The 18,620-nt window shown below is 64.3% G+C and overlaps 2 protein-coding genes across 4 annotated transcripts; both read right to left on the bottom strand.

Annotated features, from left to right (window-relative positions):
* Positions 1-254: 254 nt before the first annotated feature.
* SF1 (splicing factor 1) lies at positions 255-11,547 on the bottom strand. Of its 3 annotated transcripts, none has more exons than XM_053968213.1 (13): positions 11,089-11,547; positions 10,020-10,145; positions 7,870-7,945; positions 5,866-6,018; positions 5,679-5,768; positions 5,047-5,230; positions 4,853-4,968; positions 4,665-4,772; positions 4,008-4,182; positions 3,110-3,353; positions 2,549-2,608; positions 1,972-2,121; positions 255-1,469 (listed from the first exon to the last, which is right to left on the bottom strand). In XM_053968213.1, the coding sequence occupies exons 1-13, from the start codon at positions 11,492-11,494 to the stop codon at positions 961-963; spliced, it is 2,397 nt and encodes a 798-aa protein (XP_053824188.1). In that variant the 5' UTR covers positions 11,495-11,547; the 3' UTR covers positions 255-960. The 3 variants fall into 3 exon arrangements, with proteins under 3 accessions (XP_053824188.1, XP_053824186.1, XP_053824187.1); XM_053968212.1 differs by having other exon boundaries at positions 1,118-1,469; positions 2,549-2,603; positions 11,089-11,208; XM_053968211.1 differs by lacking the exon at positions 1,972-2,121 and having other exon boundaries at positions 11,089-11,208.
* A 784-nt stretch (positions 11,548-12,331) lies between these two features.
* Positions 12,332-18,188, bottom strand: MEN1 (menin 1). The gene is made up of 10 exons (XM_053968214.1): positions 18,164-18,188; positions 17,156-17,605; positions 16,284-16,492; positions 15,753-15,881; positions 15,627-15,667; positions 15,440-15,527; positions 15,211-15,347; positions 14,643-14,757; positions 14,259-14,423; positions 12,332-13,493 (listed from the first exon to the last, which is right to left on the bottom strand). Exons 2-10 carry the CDS (start codon positions 17,595-17,597, stop codon positions 12,993-12,995), a joined length of 1,827 nt encoding a protein of 608 aa, XP_053824189.1. The 5' UTR covers positions 17,598-17,605; positions 18,164-18,188; the 3' UTR covers positions 12,332-12,992.
* Positions 18,189-18,620: the final 432 nt, after the last annotated feature.

The raw sequence follows: 18,620 nt of genomic DNA, 5'->3' as shown, positions 1-18,620 counted from the left end.
GTCTGTTTGTGCTGTCCCCCCCCCATCCCCGCCCCCCCCCCCGCGGTAACCCGATCGCCCCTGAAGGTCGCGACATTCGCGGCGACATTCGCGGTGACCTCGGCGGTGAGTGACGGCCGCAGGGGGTGGGGGGGCCGCGACCCCCGCCACACCGGCTCCGGTTTCACGGCGGGGGGGGGGGGGAGGGAGGGGACACGGCGAAAGCCGACCCCGGTGACGCCGAGGAGGGAGGGGGGGACACACGGGACACGAAATGAGGGGGGGGCCCAACGGGGGTCCCGCTCCTTTATTCATACACAAAAAAAGCGCGGGGGGAGGGGGCGCGGGGGGCTCTACAGGGGGGGGGGGTTTTTTTTTTTGGGGGGGGGGGGCCCAGAACAAAGAGGGAGTAACACAGGAGAGGGGGACCCCGAGATTTTGGGGAGGGGGGCTCAGAATTGTGTCGCTGCACCTCCCCTCCCACAACTTGCAGACCCCCCCCCCCCCCCCATCCCTGCCCCTCGCCCCCTCCTCAATTCAGGGCCGCCCCTGATTTTGGGATTTTTGCGGGGGGGGGAGGGGGGGTAAACCAGTTCACAAGGTGGTCCCGGGGGAGTTTGGGGGGGGGGGTCCCATGGACGGGGTGGGGGGTAACCCCAAAATCCATCAGTTCATGGAGGGGGGAGCTCCCCATTGTGGAACAGCCCATGGAGGAAGACGGGGGGGGGGGCAGGGGGTCTCCCCACAATGGATCAGTCTGGGGGGGGCTCCCTGATCTTTTGGGGAGGGGGGGGTCCCCACAATCCATCAGTCCTGGGGGGGGGCTCCTCACCATCTTTTGGGGAGGGGGAGCTCCTTGAGATGGATCAGTCCTGGAGGGGGGGATCCCCGTGGTGTTTTTGAGGGGGGTCCCCACAATGGATCAGTCCTGGAGGGGGGATCCCCCATGGTGTTTTTGAGGGGGGGGGTCCCCACAATGGATCAGTCCTGGAGGGGGGGGATCCCCATGGTGTTTTTGAGGGGGGGTCCCCACAACGGATCACTCCTCGAGGGGGGGGGGCCGGAATCCCCTGCTGTTTTTGTTTGTTTGTTTGTTTGTTTTTGAGGGGGGGGGGGTCCCCGCAGCGGCAGTGTCCGAGGCTCAGTTCTGGGGGGGCGGCGGGGGGGGCGCGGGGGCATGCCGAAGGGGGGCAGGGCGGGCACCCCCATGCCCATCATGGTGACGAAATTAGAAGGGTCCATGGGGGGGGGCGGCGGGGGCGGGGGGGGCGCGTACATCAGGCCCCCGGAGCCAGGCGGCGGCGGGGGGGGCGGGGGGGCCCCGGGGGGCAGCGGGGGCTGCACCCCGGGGGGCAAAGGCACCATGGAGGGGCTGCCGGGGAGCGGGGGGGCCCCCGAAGAAGCCGCCCCCCCCCCCGCCGCACCCCCCCCCGCCTGCTGCTGCCAGGGAGGGAGGGAGGCGCTGCCAGCGCTCGTGGTGGTCGTCGTATCTGTTTTTGTGGGGAGGGGGAGGAAAAAGAAGGGGTTAATTAGCACTGGGGTTAATTAGAGAGAGGGGTAACTCAGCCTGAGGAGGAGGGAGAATAGCCCAACCCTAATAACAGCACGGGGTAATTAAAGGTGGGGGTTAATTAAGGGTAGAGGGTTAATTGGAGAGAGGGGGAAGTGAAGGGGAGACGGGAAACCCCCCCCCCCCCAAACTTTGTGCAGGGAATCCCCAAAATGAACAAGACACCCCCCCCCCCGCACCACGGCCCAGCCCCAGAGCAGTTCATTTGGGATTTGGGTTAATTAGTGAGGTGTTAATTAAAGGGAAAGCTCTCATTTGTAGGGGACAACCCCCCCCCTTTCCCAGCAGGCATCAAAGGGACTGAACAACCCCCCCTCCCTTCAGGGAAAAGGGAAAATGACCCAATCCCGTGAAATAACCCCAAAAAATCCCTCTTGCCACCCATCACCCCAAAACCCCCCCGGGGGCCCCCCCAGACTCACTTTGCTGCCAGGGCAAGGGGGTGCTGCTGCTGCTGGGGGGCGGCGGCGGCTGCTGCTGCCAGGGAGGGAGGGGGCCGGAGGGGGGGGGCGGCTGCCCACCGGGCGGGGGGGGTGGCGGGGGCAGCATACCCAGCGGCGGCGGCATCATACCTGGGGGGGCAAAAACTGGGGGGTCAGGGGGTGCCAGGACAGCCGGGGGTACTGGGGAGGGGGAAACTGGGGGGGCTCAGGGGGAATTTGGGGGTGTCAGGACAGTCAGAGGAATTGGGGAGGGGGAAATTGGGGGGGTTCAGGGGGAATTTGGGGTGTCAGGACAGTCAGTAATAGAGATACCATATTGGGGAGGGGGAATTTGGGGGGCTCAGGGGGAATTTGGGGCATCAGGACAGTCAGGGGAATTGGGATCATATTGGGGAGGGGGAAATTGGGGGGGTCAGGAGGATTTGGGGGTACCAAGACACCCAGTGACAGCAGTGTTGTACTGAGGGGAGCAGGGAATTGGGGGGTCAGGGGGAATTTGGGGGTCGGGCAGTTGTGGGGAGGGATCTTAGGTTTTTTTTTGGGGGGAGGGTCTCACCTTTTCCCTGGTGCAGGCGATAGACCCCAGAGCCCACCGGCGCATTTCCCAGGTACTGATCTTGAGGGAATGAGAGACCGTGGCCTTAGGGATGGGGGGGACCCCCTCCCACCCCCCCAAAAATACACCCCCACCCCCAAAAACTCAGCCCCAAAAATCCCCTTTCCTCCCCAGCTTCACATCCAAAACCATTGCTCGGGAAAGTAAGGGTTAAACTCCCCCTTTTAACCCCAAAATCCTCACACCCCCAAATCCACAGCTCCCCCCACTGAATTCCCACTCCTGACCCCCAAAATCCTCCCCCCCACCCCAAAAACTTTCCAGGCTGATGTTAAAGATGAACAAAGGTGGCCAAACCCCCCTTTTCACCCCCAAAATCCCCCGAGCACCCCTCCCCACCCCCAAAATCCCCCCCAAATCCCCCTCTGCCTCAGTTTCTCACTGAATCTCCCCAGCTCCCCACTGAGGGGGAGGGTGGGAGTGCCCCCCCCCCCTTTTCACCCCCAAAAAAAACCCCTTTTTTCACCCCAAAGCCCCCTCCCCAGCCAGGATTGTCCGTACCCATGTGGTGGGGGCCGGGGTGGCCCGGGGGGTGCGGCCCCCCCCCCATGGGGGGATGGTGGGGCTGCATCCACGGGGGGGGCCCGTTGGGGGTGTGCTGCAGGGGGTGCCCCCCGTGGCCCCCCCCCATGCCAGCCATGGGGTGGGGGAAGCTGTGGGGACCCCCGGGCCCCCCCGGCCCCCCGTGCAGCCCGTGGTAGGGGCGGTTCTCCGAGGGCGCCGAGCTCATCCAGGGGGGGCGGCTCTGGGGGGGGTAAAAATGGGGGTCAGGGGGATTTTGGGGGGGGGGGGTCACAGGGTTTTGGGGGGGTCACAGAGTTCAGGGTCTTTGTGGGGTTCTGAGGGGATGGAGATCATGCAGTGGGGGGAGGAAAAAGGGGGGGTCAGAAGGGTCTGTGGGTTCAGGGGGGCTAGAGGTCATTTGGGGGGGGCAAATCTACAGGGAGAGGGGGTTGGGGGTCACAGGAGGGGTCACTGCTCCCCACTCCTGGCTGGCTGGTTCTGGGGGGGTTCAGGGGTAGATGTGAGGATTCTGGGGGTTCCCAGAGGTGTTTTTTTTTTGGGGGGGGGCACTCCCCAGGGGAAGTTGACCCCCCAGGTGATCAGCTGCTGGACACAGGGCTGGTTTTGGGGTGAGTTTGTGGGGTCAGGCAGCTCTGGGGGGGTTCAGGGATAGATGTGTGGATTCTGGGGGTTCCCTACACCTCACAATGGGTTGTTTTTTGGGGGGTTCTCAGACGTGTTTTTTGGGGGGGGGGTGACTCACTGGGGAGGGGAGCTGTCCCCACACCTGACCAGGTGCTGGACAAGGGGGCTGGTTTTGGGGCGGGAGCTCAGGGCTAGGTGTGTGGATTATTCTGGGGGCTCACAGAGGGGTTTTTGGGGGGGGGTCACTCACCGGGGGGGGCTGTCCCCCAGCCTGGCTGGCAGCACGGTGGCTGCTGGACAAGGGGCTGTTGTTGTGGGCGGCGTTGGAGCTCACGGACACCGGGGCCTCGCCCAGCTCGGCCATCAGGGACAGGTACTCCTTGTCCATCCGTGCCTTGTCCTGCGCCGACTGCGGGTCCCCAGGCCTGGCAACACGGTGGGATGGTGAGCTTGGAGCGGGGTGGGGGGGCTGCACCCCCAAATCCCCCCACCCCAACTCTGGGCACAGGGGTGGTCCCTGTGCACGGCCCAGGAAAAGCTCCGGGGGATTTCACAGAGGTTTGTAAAGATATAAGAGTTTTTGGTGGGGTTTTGGGGAGATCTCAGGGAGACTGGCAGGATCCCAAGGGGGTTTTAAGGACTTGGTAGAATCCCAGGGAAGTTTAGAGTGGATTTTGAGGGATCTGGGGGGGTTTTGGGGAGATCTCGGGGTTGATTCAGGGAATCTCAAGGTTTGGGAGTAGTTGAGATCTCAGGGATTTAAGGAACATTTGTAGGGAGTTCAGGGGGGAATGTTGGGCAGAGGATCTCAAGAGGTTTGGGAGGATCTGAGGAGGATCTGGTGAGTTTTTGGGGGACATTTAGGGAATCCCTAAAGGAGGACTTGGGGGTTTATTTTGGGGGTCACCTGGCAAACTTGCAGTCGGAGGCGATGTGCCCAGCCCCGCCACACTTGGTGCACACCGTGGTGTTGGTGATGCTGCGAGTCTCAGTGCTCTGCCACGGCCTCAGGATGCTGCGGAGGGGGATGAGGGTTAATTAGGGTTTCTGGGGGGTTATTTTAAAAATAATTAGGGGGGGTGGGACCCCTCTGACCGGTTGTCATCCTCCCGCAGGGTCCCGTTGAGCCGCGCCAGCTCCCGCAGCTGCATTTTGCGCAGATCGTTCTGGTCCTCGGGGGTCTCGATGCCCTGCTTCAGGATGTTCCTGATCTGGGGGGCACAGCGGGTGTCAGACAGGGGGGCTGCACCTCCAGACCCCCCCCAAACCCCTTGGGGACACCCCCGAACCTGCTCCACGGCTTTCTTGACGTTCTCCATGGTGTTGGCGGTGACGAGGGCGTGCAGGGGCTCGTCCTCGCCCGGCAGCATCTGCCCGTCCTTGCGGCCCACCTTGCCCTCCTTCACCGAGCCCTTGCCCCTGATCATGATCTTGGCATTGCACTCCTTCTCAATGTTCTTCAGCGTGTTCCCCCTGGGAATGGGGCACCAGGACAGGGAGGTCACACAGGGACTGGTGGGAAGGCACTCAGAGCTCTCACAGAGCCCACCTGTCCTCCTTCACCCTGGGTTCTGATCCTTCTCCATGTTCTGCTTGGGAATTTTGGGGGTCCCACCCCCAGACTGGGGGAATGGACCCCACAGGTCCCACACTGTGGGGAGAGGGGACCTGGCTCATCAGGAGCTCAGGCTCGTTATGGATATGGGTGTGTCATTAAACAGCCCTGGGTTAATTAGGGGGGATTGAGGGAGGACAAGGGGGCAAGGGGTCACCCACTGGAGTGCGGGTACACCCATACTGGAACCCTAAAGGTGCTGGCATGGGGAGCCAGCAGGAGCTCCCCACATTCCTGGGGTGAAGCTGAGGGGATCCCCCCCCAGCCCCAGAGCCCTCCCACCCCCCAGGATCTCGGGGTGCCCACCTGGGCCCAATGAGGAGCCCCACGAAGTTGATCTCGGGGTACTCATCCTGCGGGATCATCACCTTGTCACTCACGCGCGTCGCCGGCGGCCTGGGGAAGGACAAAAATCGAGGCTCAAACCCATGGGGGAGCCCCAAATTGGGCAGAACCAGCCCCAAATCAGGGTGGTGGGGGGGTCCCTCCTCACTTGTAGTCAGCTGGGGGCTTGAAGTCGGGGTTCAGGGCCACCATCTCGGTGATGAGGTTGTGCCTCTCCTCCTCCAGCTTCTTGCGCGTGCGGAACTCCCGCGTGTTCAGGCGCTTCCCCTCGCTGTTGTAGATGGGCTCCGGGGAGGGGGACCTGCTCCGGGGGGTGGGGGGGTCACTGGGAGGCCCCCGGACCCCTCAGGGGGGGCTGTGCCCCCAGAACCCCCTCCCCGACCCCCCCCAGCCCCCGAGTGTGGGGGGTCTTCCCTCCCCTTGCTGTTGGCGATGGGGAGGGGGATGTGGAGGGGTGGGGAGGGGTCAGGACCCCTCTGGGTGGGCTGGGGGGGGTTTGCAACCCTCAGACCCCCCCCTCCCCAAACCACCACAACCCTGCCCCCATCGCCACCCTGTGCCACTGCCCCCACCCACCCCCAGGAGGGGATAATTGGCGGGGGGAGCATTAATTAGTGCCCAATTAAGGCCAGCAGAGCACAGCCCTCCCCCTCCCCAAGCCAGCGGCCCCTCTTTGCCCGTTTCTCTGCGGTTTGGCCTTTGCTGGGTCAGGGTTTGGCCCCTTTGTCCCCGGTTTTGTTGTTTCTCCCTGGCTTTGCCCCGTTCCTGCTCCTTTACTCCCAGGTTGTGCCCAGTTGTCCCCGGTTTTGCCCAATTTCCCGGTTTCTAGGAGGAAAAGGTCCCTGTCTGGGGGGGCCACGTGGCTTTGGCAGCCCCGGAGGGAAGAGTCAAGGTCGCTTGAGCTGAGCCGTGTCGGGGTGAGAAAATCAGATTATGATTAAAAATCAGAATTATCAGCGAGGAAGGAAAAAAAAAAAAGAGTCAGAATCGCTCGGGTTTGGTTAAATCGGCCCTTGGCTCCCCTCCCCCCCCAAAATAGCGAATTTTGGCAGCGGCTGCAAGAAGGGAAGAGATTAAGGCGGATCCTCCAAAAACAGCCGGCGCGGGCGACAGTCGAACCTGCCCCCGGTTTGGGGGGAAAAAGCGACTTTTCGGGGTTGGCAGCAGCCGGGTCCTCGGTGGAACTGCGACGTCACTGTCCCCGCTCGTGATTAATCGTTAATTCATTAATTAATCCCCCCCCCAAACCAGCGCTAACGACGCCGCAGCGGGGGAGCGGCCTCGGCCCGGGGCGCTGCAGGAGCAAGGATGGGTTAGCGCCGGGGGCCTGCGCCCCCCCAAACCTGGGAGACCCCCAAAACCTGGGGCTGTGTGTGTGGGGAGGGGTGGGGTGTGACCCCCAAAACCTGGGGGGAGGGAGGGTGTCCCCCTCCCCCCTGTCCTGGGAGGGCCCCCCCGGCCACCACGGGGTGAGAGACCCCCGAAAGGTGAGGGATCCCTGAGGACAACAGGGACCCCCCCGGGGTTGGGGACCCCTGGAAGGTGAGGGACCCCCACAGGGCTGGGGACCCCCCCAGAGTAGGGGTCCCTGAGGGGTCCCTTGTGGGTTGGAGGGACCCCGTCCTGCCCTGGCACAGAAAAACGGGGCCAAAACAGGAGGAAAAGGTGAAGAGAGGGAGCGGAGGGGGGAATTTGGCCCTTTGCAGGGGCAACGGCAGCTCTGCCCCCCCCAGAGACAAATTGGGGTGAAAAGGGGGGAAAGGAGAGGGAAAAGGGGGTGCAGTGGGGCCGTGGGTGCTCGTTAAGCCCCCAGAGCTCATTAAGCCACCACTGCGGCTCATTAATCAGCACCTAACGAGGCCCAGGCCGGGCTCAGAGAGCAGCACCCCCAAACTCAGGGGGGGACACCCCAAAGTGCTGAATCAGCAGGGGGGGGGTGTCCAGAGCAGCACCCCCAAATCCAGGGGGAAAAATGGGGGGTGGGGGGGGGGGGAGGAAATCCCGACCTGTCCTGGATTGGGGGGGTGGGGGGCACACCCGGGGGTCTCCCGTGCGCTGCTTGCGGCTCACGGGGGGGCCCGGGGGGGGGGGGTGCCCAGGTCTGGGGGGGCCCGGGGGGGTGCCCGGGGGGGCAGGGGGGGGAGGTCCCGACCTGTCCTCGGGGTTAGGGGGGATGCCCAGGTCTCCCGTGCGCAGTTTGCGGGTCAGGTCTTCGATCTGCAGTTGCACTGGAAGGAACCCGGTCCCGGAGAGGTGAGAGAGACACAGTTACAAAACACCCACATTTTACCCCCAAAAAAAAAAAGAAAAATAAAATAAAACATTCCTCCCCCAAAATCCTCCTGCCCCAGGTTAAAACTTTTTTTTTTTTTTTCTACCTACACCGGCTCCATGGCACCAAAACCAGGCATTACTGCCCTAAAACCAAATGGTTACGGTGAGAAAAAGCAGGTGTTGTTACCTAAAATTGACATTATTAGCAGAAAAATACACCTTCTTAGCAATAGCAGCAGGTTATTACCCAAAAAAACACATTATTACCCCAAAAAACACGTTATTACCAAAAAAAGCAGGTTATCACAAAAGAAAAAAAAATCACATTGTTATCAAAAAAATCACAGGATTACCCAAAAAAGCACATTATTACCAAACCTCCTGGCATTCTTATGGAAAATCTAGAGATTGTTATCATAAAACCACACATTATTACCTAAAATAGAAGATTATCAGTCAAAAAAAGACATTATTTCCTAAAATACCACACTGTTACCTAAAATGTGAGATTATTGCTACAGAAGGTAAACATTATTACCTAAAACAACCACACTTTTATCTAAGACAACCACAATTTTACCTAAAATGAGAGATTATTCCTAAATCAAATAGACATTGCCTAAAATAACCACGTTATTACCCAAAACACATGACTACTACTAAAAAAAGCAACTGTTATTACCTAGAACAGGAGATGTAATTAAACACAGTCATTATTCCCTAAACCACCTGAATGTTACTAAAAATAAAGGTTATCAGAAAAAGATTGTTACCTTAAAACACACAATAACACCTAAAAATACATTATTACCAAAAAATGAAGGTGGTTAACCAAGAGATTGTTGCATTCATAGGATACATTTTCACCTAAACCTGCACATTATCACCCAAAATTGCAAGTTTTGGTTTAATTGACTTCCCCCGAGTCGCAGGGGGGTTCTGATCCTGAATCCCGGGGGAGTTCTGACCCCAAATTCCTCAGATCTAAACCAAAATTTGGGGATGTGAGCATGGGGGATCTCATCCCAAATCCTGGAGGTTTAGCCCCAGAATCTCTGGGGGGTTCTAACCTCAATCCCAGAGGGATTTTAACCCAAAATCCTGCAGGTTCTGACCCTAAAATCCCATTTTCCCCACAAAACCTTAGCGATGTGGGCGTGCTCCTGCTTGCACCTCAGCCTTGGGGGGTGGGCAAAGAAATCTGAGCCTAAACCCCGAGTTCTGAGCCTAAATCCCAAGTTCTGAGCCCAAACCCTGAGCTCTGACCCTAACCTTTGAGTTCTTACCCTAAACTCTGAGCTCAAACCCCAAGTTCTGACCCTAAACCCTGAGTTCTGAGCCCAAAACCTGAGTTCTGACACTAAACCCTGAGTTTTGACCCTAAACCCTGAGCTCTGACCCTAAACTTTGAGTTCTGAGCCTAAACTCTGAGCTCCGAGAGCCCAAACTCTGACCCAAATCCTAAGCTCTGAGCCCAAACCCCGAGCTCAGACCCTAATCCCTGAGTTTTGACCCTAAACCCCGAGCTCTGACCCTAAACCCTGAGTTCTGACCCTAAACCCCGAGCTCTGACCCTAAACCCTGAGTTCTGACCCCAAACCCCAAGCTCACACCCCAAACCCTGAGCTTTGACCCTAAACCCCGAGCTCTGACCCTAAACCCTGAGTTCTGACCCCAAACCCCAAGCTCTGAGCCCACATGCCAAACTCTGACCCTAAACCCTGAGTTCTGACCCTAAACCCCGAGTTCTGACCCTAAACCCCGAGTTCTGACCCTAAACCCCGAGCTCTGACCCTAAACCCTGAGTTCTGACCCTAAACCCCGAGTTCTGACCCTAAACCCCGAGCTCTGACCCTAAACCCTGAGTTCTGACCCTAAACCCTGAGTTTTGACTCTAAACCCCAAGTTCTGACCCTAAACTCTGAGTTCTGACCCTAAACCCCCAGCTCTGCCCCCACACCCCCAGCTCTGCGCCCGCCCCCGGGGCCGGTGCCCCCGCAGCCGCGGCTTTTCCCCCCAGACCGTTACCGATGTAGGCGCGCTCCTGCTCGCGCGTCAGCCCGGGCGGGATCACCGTGGGCATCCCCGGGATCACCGTCTTCTGCTCCAGCGAGTCCTGGTTCCAGCGGCTGCGCTTCCGCTTCCGCGGGAAGTCTGCGGGGGAAACGCCGCGGTTCGGGCAAAGCCGGCAGCGCCGACCCTGCCCGAGGGGTCCCCAGAGAGCCCCGTCCCCACAGAGGGGATGTGGGGAGGGGTCGCTGGCCCTGACGGGGGATCTGGGGGTGTTTTGGGGGTCCCGTTCTGAGGGATCCGCCTTGGCCTCGTGTGTCCGGACACGTGTCCTGGCGGCGCGGGGAGACGGGGCGGCGTGGAGGCGGCAAGACCCCCCCAAATCGGGGGGATCAGAGCCCGGGGACCCCCAAATCGGGAGGATCAGAGCCCGGGGACCCCCGAATCGGGGGGATCAGAGCCCGGGGACCCCCGAATCGGTGGGATCAGAGCCCAAGGACCCCCGAACTGAGGGGGATCAGAGCCCAGGGACCCCCAAATTCTGGGGATCAGCGCCCGGGGACCCCCGAATCGGGAGGATCAGAGCCCGGGGACCCCCGAATCAGGGGAATCAGAGCCCGGGGACCCCCGAATCAGGGGAATCAGAGCCCGGGGACCCCCGAATCGGGAGGATCATGGCCCGGGAACGCCCGAATCGGGGGGATCAGAGCCCGGGGATCCCCGAATCGGGGGGATCAGAGCCCGGGGACCCCCGAATCGGGAGGATCATGGCCCGGGAACGCCCGAATCAGGGGAATCAGAGCCCGGGGATCCCCGAATCGGGGGGATCAGAGCCCGGGGACCCCCGAATCGGGGGGATCAGAGCCCGGGGACCCCCGATTTAGGGGAATCAGAGCCCAGGGACCCCCGAATCGGGGGGGATCAAACACAAGTCAGGAGAGTTAAAGTCCCGGGGATCCCCAGACTGGGGGGTTACAGCCCGGGGACGCCCCCAGACCCTCCCCACGACTCCCAAAACCGCCCCCACCCCCGGGTGCTCGCCCCCCACCCCGTGGACCCCCCGGTATCCCCCTGCCCCGGGCCGTACCTGCCCTCCGGGGCTTGTGCGCGGCGCCCGCCCGTCCCCCCGCATCTCCCGGCCCGGCGCCCGCGCCCCCCGCGCCCTCCTCGGGCCGCGGCTGCTGCGGAGCCCCCGCGGGCTGGGGGGGGGCGGCGGGGGCGGCCGGCGGGGCCCCGGCGGGGGCCGCGGGCGGGTCATGGCCGGGCGGCGGCGACGGGAAGCGGAACTGCCCGTAGGGAGCGGCGGGCGGCGGCTGAGGGGCCGCGGGGCCGCCCGGGGGCTGCGGGGCCGCGGGGCCGCCCGGGGCCTGCGCAGGCGGAGGCGGCGGCGGCGGCGGCTGCGCCGGTGGCTGCGGCTGCGGAGGTGGCGGAGGCGGCGGAGGAGGAGGCGGCGGAGGCGGCAGAGCCGCGAAAGGGAAGGCGGCGGCGGCCATGGGGGCGCGGGGGGCGGCGGGGCCGGGAGCGGGGCCGGGCTGGGCCGCGCTCGCCCCGGTCGCCATAGAACGGCCCCCGCGCGGCCTTCGCGAACCTTCCACGCCGCCGCGCCGCGCGCGCCGCGCTGATTGGCCGCGCCGCGCGTCGATCAACGGGAGGGTACGTCGCGATTGGTTGAAGGAGCTGTCCGTCAGAACGTCGACCGCGGGGATTGGCTGGAGAGCGGACGGGGGGCGGAGGTGGACGCTGTGGCGCTGGCCGCGGCGATTGGTCGATGGGGCTGTCGCTCAAACTGAGTGCGGGGGAGGGGGGGCCAGAACGGCGAGCAGTGATTGGCTGTCGCGCGGAGGGCGGGACCCACCGCAGAAGCTCCGCCACCATTCGCGGCGCCACGCCACGCCCCGCGCCCCCGGACGGGGACGGCGGGAGACCCCGTGCCGGGCCAGAGTGACGTTCGCAGCAGGCTTTGAGCGGGCGCAGCTGATTGGCTGCCTCCTCTGTCGCTCAGGGAAGGCGCGCGCTGATTGGCGGAGACGGGGGCGGAGGGCGGGCGGGAGAAGGGCCCGCCAAAACCCCTCACGAAGCCTCGCGGGAGCTCGCCCGCGCGCGGAGGATCATGGGAGGCGCCCCCTCAGGAGGGTCCGCTCCCCCCGCGCCCCCCAAAAACGCAGCCGGAGGCGCTCGGTGAAACCAGCGGCAACTTTTTATTTTATTATCAATCATTCCACGGCCTCCCCCTCACCCGGGCTCTTGGAATTCCCCCCCTGTTCTCTCCCCCTGCCCGGATCCCCCAAATCCGGGGACCGCCCCCCCCCCCAAAGTCCGTTCTGAGGGTTCCCCGAAGGCCTCGTGTTGGGCACCCCAAAACTGAGCTGTGCCCCCCAAAAATCCTCTGCCTGACGCCCCCTCTGCTGCCTAAACCCCCAAATCCAAACCCCCCCACCCCGCCAAAATCTCCCGTCCCCAGCCCCTTGTACCCCCCAGCCCCTCATTCCTGCCCAAATTCCACCCCAAATTCTTCCAATCTGGGGAGAGAATTTTTTCTGGAACCTGTTGACAAAGGGTTGAGGGGGGCTGCACCTGGGGCAGGGCCAGGCTGGGATTTCGGGGCTCCCTAGGACCCTTTTTGGGGTCTCTTTGGGGTTTGTGGGGTCTCTTGAGGAAGGGCAGGGTGGGCACTGCATCTCCCAGGGATTTTGGGGCTCCCCAGGACCCTGTTCAGGGTCTCTCTTGGGTTTTTGGGGCTCCCCAGGACCCTTTTAGGAGTCTCCCTGGGATTTTGGGGCTCCCTAGGAGTCTTTTGCGGCTCCCCAGGAGCCTTTTCGGGGTCTCTCTGGGGTTTTTGGGGTTCCCCAGGACCCTGTTCAGGATCTCTTGAGGAAGGGCAGGGGGACACTGAATCTCCCAGGGATTTGGGGTTTTTTTGGGGCTCCCTAGGACCCTGTTCAAGGTCTCTCTGGGGTTTTTGGGGTTCCCCAGGACCCTTTTTGGGGCTCCCTAGGAGCCTTTCCGGGGTCTCTTGAGGAAGGGCAGGGGGTAGGCGCCGGGCGGGGCGCGGGGCCGGCGCGGCTGCACCTGGGACTGGGCCGTGAGCTGCAGTTTGATGGCGCTCGAGTTGACCTTGGCCGCCCGCAGCAGCTCCTTCATGCCGCGCATCTTCTGCGAGCGGAACCGCAGCACCGGCCCCGCCGGGGGCGGCGGGGGCGCGGCCGGGGCCGGCCCGGGGGTCGCGGGGGTCCCGGGGGCCGGGGGCGCTGCGGCGGTGGTGGGGGGAGGAGGAGGAGGAGGAGGAGGGGGAAGGGGAGCCGGGGTCTCCTCGGGGCGGGGGGCGCGGGGAGGGGGCGGCGCTCGGGTGGGTTTTTTGGGGGTGGGCGGCTCCTCGGGTTTGGATTCGCGGCGGGGACCCCGGCGGCGGCCATCGCGGGGGTCCTCGGGACCCCCCAGATCTGCCTCGGGGGGGGTGGGGTCCTCGGAGAGCAGGGTCACCTGCTGGCGCACCTGGGGGGGGGGGGACACAGAGGGGCTCAGAGGGGGTTTGGAGACCCCCCCCCACCGCCTCCCCAGAGGTTTTTAGGGGACCCCAGAGCACACTCAGGACACCCCAAATCTCAAAAAAGAGATGAGGGAACCCAGAACCCGCTCAGGACCTCCCCAAATTGCCAGGGATGCCCCAAAGAGGACGTGGGGACCCCAGACCCCACTCAGGACCCCCCCCCCAAACCCCCAGGGATGCCCCAAGGAGGACGTGGGGACCCCAGAACCCACTCAGGACCCCCCCAAACCCCCAGAGGTGCCCCAAAAAAACAGATGGGGGACCCCAGAACCCACTCAGGACCTCTCCAAATTGCCAGGGATGCCCCAAGGAGGAGATGGGGACCCCAGAACCCGCTCAGGACCCCCTGAATCCCTGAGGGATGCTCCAAAGAGAACACTGGGGAGACCACAACCCACTCAGGACCCCCCCCCAGTTGCCGGGGATGCCCCAAAATAGAAATGAGGAACCCCCCAACCCCACTCAGGACCCCCCAAACCCCCAGGGATGCCCCAAGGAGGACGTGGGGACCCCAGACCCCACTCAGGACCCCCCCCAAACCCCCAGGGATGCCCCAAGGAGGACGTGGGGACCCCAGACCCCACTCAGGACCCCTCACTGGGCCACCAAAACACCAAGGGAGGTGGCGCAGCCCCCATGCAGCACACGGGAGGGGCTCCCCTGCCCCCAGGACCCCCCCAGAGGCCCCGGGGGACCCCCAAAAGGCTCACCTGGCCATCGAAGCGGCCCAGGGACTGCACGAGGAAGGTGGCCCAGCCCACGTGCAGGACGGGCGTGGGGCTCCCCTCCTCCCACCTGCAGATGCCGTCGTAGAAGCGCAGCAGGTGAGCGAAGCACTCGGGGTCCTGCAGGGCTGGGAGACCCCCGGGAGCCCCCTGCGGACCCCCCCCCCGAGTCAGAGGGGATCCCCAAAGGTGTGGGGGAACCCCACTCCACCACACTGGGGGGGTGTCTGCCAGTGGGGACCCCCAAATTCAGAACCCTCCAAAATCCCCCCACCCCTCCCCATCACCCCACACAGCCCCTCCTCCACACGAACCCACCCGGGCTGGGCTGGCCCCCCAAATCTGGGGGTCCCCAGCTCCAGGTCCCACCTCAGCCCCCGGGGGGGGCTCGGCCGCCGCCTCCTTGAGCAGGTTGGGGATGACGTCGTTGGCCACGTCAAAGAATTCCTTGTAGATCTCCTCGTCCTCACGGCAGTAATTGTAGCTGGGGGGGCACACGGGGCTTGGGGAGGTGCCCCATGGGGTTGGGGGGGGCAGGGGGAGCTTGGGGGGCTGCCCCAGGGGGCTTGGGGGGTGCACAGGGAGTGGGGGGCTGCCCCAGGGGGGTTGGGGGACAGGGGGGCTTGGGGGGCTGCCTCAGAGATGTGGGAACCCCTAAAGAGGACACAGATCCCACAAAGGACAGGGGGACCCCAAGAACCCAAGCCTGGGTGGGGGGCACAGGGGGGATATGGACCCCCCCCAAAAAGGGGGGGCTGGTCACCCCCAAGGACCCCCTCAGTCCTCAACACCCCCCCAGCCCCACAGGAGGGAGGGAGCTCCCCCAGCCCAGCCCAGGGGGAGGGGCAGGATCCCACAGGTAACCCAAGGACTTCCCAGGAACCTGCGAGGACCCCCCCAGGACCCCAGATTCTGCCCCCCGGAGCCCCCCACTCACTCCTGGATGACGGTGGCCGTGTCAGCCCAGGCCTCCAGGGCCTCCTTGACGTTCTTGTTGCGGCAGTGGAAGCCAGCCAGGTACAGGTAGGGGTAGATGTGCTCATTGTTGTAGTAGGTGCGGGCAGAGTGGATGCCCTGGGGGCGGCGGGGAGGGGTCAGCGACACCTGGGCTCACCTGGCCACACCCCTGAGCCCCCAACCCCCCCCCCCCACACACACACAGTCACCTGGTGGTACAGGGTGAGGGGGTCGGGTCTGCCGGGGGTGGGCTCCAGCTCCTCCAGGTCGGCCAGGTTCCCCAGCGCCATGGGGTACCTGTGGGGCAGGTGGGGGGCGGCCCCACGGCGGGTTGGGGGGGGGCCCCAGGGCAGCTTTGGGGGGGCAGCCCCCTGGTGGGGCAGGGGTCCCTCTCACCTGTCCAGGTGCCCCATGTCGTAGAGCAGCCACAGCAGGCGCTGCAGGGGAGAGGAAGGAGAGATGTGGGGGTGCCCCTCACCTGCCCCACACCTGGGCCAGCCCTGCCCCACACCTGCCCCACACCTGCTGCAGCTGCAGCAGCTCCAGGCTGTCAGTGTGGCCGTCGATGGACGGGTTGATGGCACACACCATGAACGCCACCTCCATGTGCCGCGTGCAGCGCAGGTAGGAGCCCTTCAGGTACAGCCAGCTCTGGGGACAGGTGACACAGGGGACACACAGGTGACACAGGGCACGTGGGGACACATCCACCTGTGCCCCCTGCCAAGATACAGCTCTGGGGACATGGGGGCGGGTGACACAGGGACACATCCACCTGTGCCCCCTCGCTGCACTGCCAGCGCTGTCTGTCCCAGGGGTTCCTCAGTGTCCCCACCTGCCCTCGTACCCCTGTCCCCCCTATGTCCCCACTGTCCCCATGATCCCCCCTACCCCCATGTCCCCCTGACCCCTCCCATGTCCCCCTGACCCCTCCCATGTCCCCACTGTCCCCATGACCCCCCCCTCACCCCCATGTCCCCCTGACCCCTCCCATGTCCCCCTGACCCCTCCCATGTCCCCATGACCCCCCCCTCACCCCCATGTCCCCCGTACCCTCTCGGCCACCCCGGCCTGCACGGGCTGTCCCCTCCTGTCCTCGTTGCCCTTCCCGTGCCAGGTGACCTCGGCAGTCTGGGACCCCCCGGCCCCAAAGGCCACCCAGGCGTGGTCCTCGCTCAGGGCCAGGTGCACGTCCGGCAGCCCCAGCACCTGGCAGGCGCCGACCACGGCGAAGGCCACACCTGAGCTGTCCAGCTTCGTACCTGGGGGGACACGGGGGGGGCTCAGGGACACACAGAGCCCCCCAAACCTCCCCTGAAGGGACACAGAGGGGGCTCAGAGACACACAGAGCCCCTCAAACCCCTCCTGAGGGGACACAGGGACAAAGAGAGCCCCCCAAACCCTCCTGAGGGGACATGGAGGGGCTCAGAGACACTCAGAGCCCCCCAAACCCCCCATCCCCACCCCTGAGGGGACACAGGGACAAAGAGAGCCCCCCCAAACTCCCCTGAGGGGACATGGAGGGGACACAGGGACACACAGAGCCCCCCAAACCCTCCTGAGGGGACACAGGGGGGGCTCAGGGACACTCAGAGCTCCCAAAACCCCCCTATCCCCACCCCTGAGTGGGCTCAGGGACAAACAGAACACCCCAACCTCCCTGAGGGGACACAGGGATACACAGAGCCCCCCAAACCCCGATCCCCACCCCTGAGGGGGCTCAGGGACAAACAGAGCCCCCCAAACCCCCCGATCCCCACCCCTGAGCCGTTCCCAAGGGAGGGGAGCCAGGACTGAGGGACCCCCCCAGCAGTGACAAAGCTGAAGGAGGACACAACGCCCACCAGGCCCTTGAGGCAGGAGCAGCCGGGGCTGCTCCAGGTGGGACCCCAGCCCCAGCGACCCCCTCAGGACCCCTCCTCACCCGTGATGAAGCTGAAGAGGGACTGGATGTGAGCCCGGTCCTTGAAGTAGGAGCGGCTGAGGCTGTTCCAGATGACATCGGACACTTTCCTCACCAGCTCCCGCGAGGAGCAGCCGTCGGGCCGGGGGTACAGGGACAGGTCCACGGCCCCCCGGATCTGCGCCGTGAAGCGGGCGTAGAGCGCGGCCACGATGGACAGCTCGGCCACCGGGAAGTACAGCCGGGTCTGCGGGTCCGGCCCGGGCCGGGACTCGAAGGTGAGCCCGGGGACGTTGGTGGGGAGGACTCGGTTGACGGCCAGGAAATGCTCCACGAAGCCCAGCACCAGCGAGAGCAGCACCAGGTCGGGCTCGGGCTGCCGCAGCTCGGCCTCGAAGAGCCGCACCACGGCGGCCACGGAGCGCAGGGGGAACAGAGCCTTCTGCCAGGGCTTCAGCCCCATGCTGGGGCCTGCGGGGAGCCCTCGGTCAGCGGGGAATGGGGGGCCTGGGGGCGGCTCTGGGGGGCTCGGGGGCTGGGGGAGCTGCTCACAGAGGGGAGCGGGAGCAGCGGTTTCAGCCCCACGGTGGGGAAATGGGGGGAAATGGGGAGGGGGTTATAGGGGGGATTTACAGGGGGTAAATGGGGGTTTATTTGGGGGGAGGGGTTCCCCAGTGTACCACAGCCGGGACAGAGCGAGGGGGGGGGGGAAATGAGGGGTGGGGGTCCTGGGGGAGCACAGCAGCGGGGGGGGTGTGGGGTCGGGGGGGTTACAGGGGCAGAGAGGGGGTCAAACCTGGGGGGCTCGGAGGGGGAATGGGGGAAGCCCCGGGACGGACCCGCCCCTTCCCGGCACCCCCAAAGCCGCGGAAACGCTCAGGGACCACCCGGGACCCTCCCCACAAAGCCCCCCCCCCCCCTCCCCCGTGCCGGAGCCCACCCAGGACCCCCAGACCCTCCCTCAGAGCCGGTCCCGACCCCTCCGGACCCTCCCCGGCTCCGGGACCCGGCACCGCCCCCGCCCCTCACCGCGGCCGCCGCCGGCGCGGGCGGCGCGGGGCACGACGGGAGTGGGCGGGGCCTGCGCGCGCCGCCGGCCGCCATTGGACGAGCGCCCGGGGGTGTGGCTAGGTGGGCGTGGTCTTAATGGGTGTGTTAATGAGTGGGCGTGGTTTGTGTGGTGGGCGTGGCCCCGACTTGCTCCCCGATCGCCCCGATTTCACCCCAAAATTCCCCTCGATTTCACCCCAAATTCCCCTCGATTTCACCCCAAATTCCCCTCGATTTCACCCAAAATCCCCCCGATTTCACCCCAAAATCCCCCTCGATTTCACCCCAAATTCCCCTCGATTTCACCCCAAAATTCCCCTCGATTTCACCCCAAATTCCCCACCGATTTCACGCCAAATCCCCCAATTTCACCCCAAATTCCCCTCGATTTCACCCCAAATTCCCCCGATTTCCCCCCGAGTCGCCCCCACATCCC

The sequence above is a fragment of the Vidua chalybeata genome, chromosome 32 (genome assembly GCF_026979565.1).
Source record: "Vidua chalybeata isolate OUT-0048 chromosome 32, bVidCha1 merged haplotype, whole genome shotgun sequence".
In the NCBI taxonomy this organism is placed as follows: Eukaryota; Metazoa; Chordata; class Aves; order Passeriformes; family Viduidae; genus Vidua; species Vidua chalybeata.
The sequence above is the reverse complement of the archived record's forward strand: the minus strand, read 5'-3'. Positions and strand labels throughout refer to the sequence as shown.